General features: G+C 46.0%; 1 protein-coding gene across 1 annotated transcript in view; it reads right to left on the bottom strand.

Moving 5' to 3' along the window:
- LOC105904067 (leucine-rich repeat transmembrane neuronal protein 4) overlaps window positions 1–2,769 on the bottom strand; it is a 13,301-nt gene extending 10,532 nt beyond the window's left edge. The window contains exon 1 of the mRNA XM_012831897.3: window positions 2,095–2,769. Within this exon, the coding sequence (XP_012687351.1) occupies window positions 2,095–2,098 (4 nt within the window). The 5' untranslated portion in view covers window positions 2,099–2,769. The remainder of the gene's footprint in view (window positions 1–2,094) is intronic.
- Window positions 2,770–5,000: the final 2,231 nt, after the last annotated feature.

Here is a 5,000-nt window from a genome sequence, read left to right on the forward strand (position 1 = left end):
TAGTAGTAGTAGAATTATGATTATAACTAGTTGATTTGTTGAGTGTGTTCAACTGTATGTTTAAAGACTTATGAGAGTCTGGAAAAAGACTGTATGTTTAAAGACTTATGAGAGTCGGGACAATGACTGAGTACATGAATCCTGTGCTACGGCCATCCAGCTCCTGGAGAATGATACGGTGTCTGCCTCCCCCCTCTCTCTCTCTCTCTCTCTCTCTCTCTCTCTCTCTCTCTCTCTCTCTCTCTCTTGCAGTCTCTGACAGGCTCTCAATCTCTTCTGCTGTTATTTGTTTTGACACCCTCTCCTCTCCATGACATGGGAAGCTCTTGGGCTTTTAATAAGGAGCAGATCATCTGTCTGACCAGTTTGAGAACAACAGCCTTTCACACAGTCACAGACACTGTTACATATGCCTACATTACAGACTAATCACAGACACTGTTACATATGCCTACATTACAGACTAATCACTGACACTGTTACATATGCCTACATTACAGACTAATCACAGACACTGTTACATGTGCCTGAATTAAAGACTAATCACTGACACTGTTACATATGCCTACATTAAGACTAATCACAGACACTGTGCCTGAATTACAGACTAATCACAGACACTGTTACATATGCCTGAATTACAGACTAATCACAGACACTGTTACATATGCCTACATTAAGACTAATCACAGACACTTACTATGCCTGAATTAAGACTAATCACAGACACTGTTACATATGCCTACATTAAAGACTAATCACAGACACTGTTACATATGCCTACATTAAGACTAGTCACAGACACTGTTACATATGCCTGAATTACAGACTAATCACAGACACCATTACATATGCCTGAATTACACCGACCAGGAATGGACAGATAGCATTGCTCCTTAGAAAGAGAAAGTGGGACAGAGAAAGAGAGGTAGAGAGCGAGAGAAAAATACAGACAAACTATCCATCAGTCCATCACGAACTGACACAAGAATATGTGTCATTACTAGTGGTGCAGGTCATTATCAGGTGAAATACAGTTATACATTGGAAACACATGATGTAAGTGGAGGATACCTCCTCGTGTTCATCTATCTATTCATACACTAACTGCTCACTCACTCACTCACTCTCTCATTCACTCAATCACTCACCCACTAAAATGTATCTCTGTTAAGTAAAATATATCATTTGACAGAGTGTTGTTTAAGGTATGCCGGTATCTGATTTTGTTTGCTCGTGAGTTTTATAATGTCGCCGAGGTGTCACGGGCCAACAGAGCTATGCGGTGAGCTACGAGAGGAGCTGCGCTACCTCAGTCAACCCGCGTCATCTCAAGCAGCGACGGGGAATGGAGCTCGTATTACCGAAGACAGAAATTGAGGTGAAGTCCTGGCACAGAGGTGTCAAAATAGCCAGTTGGTTGCTGGTGGTACGTATCATCCTAATGAGCTGCCTAGGGACCATTTTCAAGGTTTTAGTGGCATTCTGTCCACGAGCAGCGCTCCTGCACAAAAGCCTTGGTTAGGAGCAAAGGAACGCAAGCTCAGTCCAGAGAAAACCCAGCGCACGAAAACACCGACTAAGAAAGATCTGCCGGGCAGTCCGGATGTGATTTAGCAAGAAAAATATGTTTAGGTCAGCCTGTTGATCAACTCATAGTTTATCATAGACTGCAGTATATAAACCCTCATTTGATCCGTAATGTTGGAATTGCATCAATATCAAAACATCAAGACTTTAAAAGTTGATATGCCCCTGCCACTAGCCTCAACTCGTTGATATGCTGTCAATTCCTGTGCTTAATCTTCTCATCGCACCGAATGCTATAATGGTTATTGAAATGTACTGAAACTCATAATACAAATGCTATGCAGTACCCACAACAACACTTGCGATTTGGCCGACATTCAAACACATTTTAATGGCCGAGATTGATAGGTACGTCATTAATTAAACGAATTTCGCTGCAGTTTGCACTTTCCTTCTAGAGGACAGCGTGGATAACAGTGTGCATATATTATTAGTCTCTTTATTTTAAATATCACTCATTCAGGCTCAGGCTGTTTGTCAAGATTGAGATGATGTTGGACGTACCCATGGCTGTGTAATATCAGTTCCAGCAGCTCTATAGCCCGAGTCCGCGCTCCGGAGTCCGCATGCTTGCAAGTTCTATGCGTCTCTCAGTGCCGTAATCCGACCAAGCAACACGTCCCCCGCTCGGGAGAAGAGCAACGAAAAAACGGAAACTTCACTCCAGGCTCGGATTCATCATGGATAGAGCGTATTGTCATAGTTCCAAGTGCATATAGCCATCGAATACGACGACATGCAACGGTCCATAGTCACATTAGATGTGTGTAATCCACGGATCAATAATCGTATTTTAAGATAAAGTTTTCTGATGGTCATATTGTTTCTGGTCCATTTAGAAGAAAAGCATATACAACTCTGGAAAAAAAAAACGATAACGCAGAGATGGAGAGAAATCCGGCTCGTCTCACCCAGAAACGGCTACAGACTATAATGAGTTTTGTATTCCAGTTTTACGCAGTAAACGCGTGAGCGATGGATGCGTGTGACGCGGCGACAACACTGAAAATACTAAGCAATGTGCCCAAACCTTATCCTACCATCCTTCCGCGTCTGACCCGCACGCAGGACAGGATTTACCGGCGAGCCTTTCTCCTCCTGTATGGTAACGGTGAAGAGACTGGCACTGCCGCCCCTGCCAGCAACTTGGACCAGCGCAGTGATTCGGATTGCCCTCTTCTGGTGAGAGTGGACCCTGCTCGGTTGTGGGTACGTCTGCAAACGCGACACCACTACACTTTCGTCTAATGACATAGAGAAAACCTTTGCCTAAAGACTCTGAACGACATGGGATTTTAAAGCATTGCTGTTTTTTTTCTGGAGTCAGGTTTTGGAGAAGGCTAGGCTTGATTTCATGCCTTTTCCATGACCAGCGGCTTTACATTGTAATGAAAACAGTCACCACATCAGCACATGCTTTTGTCTTGACATGATATTCTGCTGTTCTGAAGCATAAACAAGAAAAGGTTGATCTCATTTTGGGGAGACGAATGAGTTCTGAGTGTGGGGCGCACAGCGTGGTGACGTGGGTTTTGAGATCTCAGCCTGCAGGTGTGAACGCGTTGAAGGATGCTCCAGTCTAATGGAGCACATGACCTCCGCCCCCCACACCACCACTCATTCTGGCCCCGCCCCCATACCTCATACCCCATTCGGTCCCCGCCCCCTATACCTCATACCCTATTCTGTTCCCGCCCCGTCAGTTCCAGCGTTATCAATGGCCCAGGAGATGAACAAGGGAAAGCCTTCATCAATAAACAGCGTGCCATCATGTGCCCCTCTAATGGAGGCCCACCTCAGGGTCACGCTAATCTGTCCTCATACGGCTGCCCTGCTGCGCCCTCAACATGGCCTCTAATTAAGGCTGATGGAGCCCGAGGCCCCCCGCACCTCCAGCACACACACACACACACACACACACACACACACACACACACACACACAGACACACACACACATAGACACACACACAGCAGCGCTCTCCTCAAATCTACTCCCCACGGGTCACAAGTCAAGCATTGAAGCGACAGCAGTCAGTGATAGACATTTTACAGGTACCATAACTAAACTAATGATATGACATCCCTCTCATAAAACACACACACACACACACACACACACACAAACACATGCACACACACACACACACACACACACACACACAAACACATGCACACACACACACATCATAGCACGTATGCACACCACACACACACAAACAAACACACACACATGCACACCCATCAAAGCCCATATGCATCACACACACACAACACACACACACACACATCAAAGCACGTATGCACACACAAACACACCTACACACACATGCACACCCAAACTGTATGTATAGCATAAACAGCTGCTATGAATGGCAGTGAGTGGGGGTGTCAGTGTAAAGTGAACCCAGGATGTGGGAGGTGTGCGATGACTCAGGAAACAGTCGAGCAGAAAAAGTGCACTGAACAGCAGAGCTCCAGCGGCGCCGGGTCCCTGTGAGCGTGCCGTACTCCAGCAGTCAAGCAGCTGATGTAGCAGACTATAGCCAGCCAACAGACAGATTAAAGTCAGATTACAGACAGACTACAGACAGATTAAAGTCAGATTACAGACAGACTACAGACAGATTAAAGTCAGATTACAGACAGACTACAGACAGATTACAGACAGACTACAGAGAGCCTACAGACAGATACAAATCAGACTACAACCAGCCTACAGACAGATTACAGCCAGACTACAGCCAGACTACAGAGAGCCTACAGACAGATTACAGACAGACTACAGCCAGCCTACAGCCAGCCTACAGACAGATTACAGACAGACTACAGACAGATTAAAGTCAGACTACAGACAGATTACAGACAGACTACAGAGAGCCTACAGACAGATAAAAGTCAGACTACAACCAGCCTACAGACAGATTACAGCCAGACTACAGCCAGCCTACAGCCAGCCTACAGACAGATTACAGACAGACTACAGAGAGCCTACAGACAGCCTACAGACAGATTACAGACAGACTACAGACAGACTACAGCCAGCCTACAGCCAGCCTACAGCCAGTCTGCAGCCAGTCTGGTCAGTGTGGTGCCGGTTCCCTGTGAGTGTGCCGTACTCCAGCGGTCAAGCGGCTGATTTCACACATTGGATCAGGTTTGGCTCGAGACAAGCAGAGGCAATTCCAAGAGATTGAAGCAAAATAGTGTGGAGTACTAGTGCTGTCCTCTCTAAGCCTAAGAGTGTCTATACACACACACACACACACACACACACACACACACACACACACACACACACACACACACACACACACACCATATGTGCAGAAGAGGCTGATTTTGGCCTCGAACTCAACCAAAGGCCAGTAGTAATCAGTCTGAACCCTGACCCCTGTAGTGCCTCTCGTC

Source organism: Clupea harengus, chromosome 7, assembly GCF_900700415.2.
Source record: "Clupea harengus chromosome 7, Ch_v2.0.2, whole genome shotgun sequence".
Classification (NCBI taxonomy): domain Eukaryota; kingdom Metazoa; phylum Chordata; class Actinopteri; order Clupeiformes; family Clupeidae; genus Clupea; species Clupea harengus.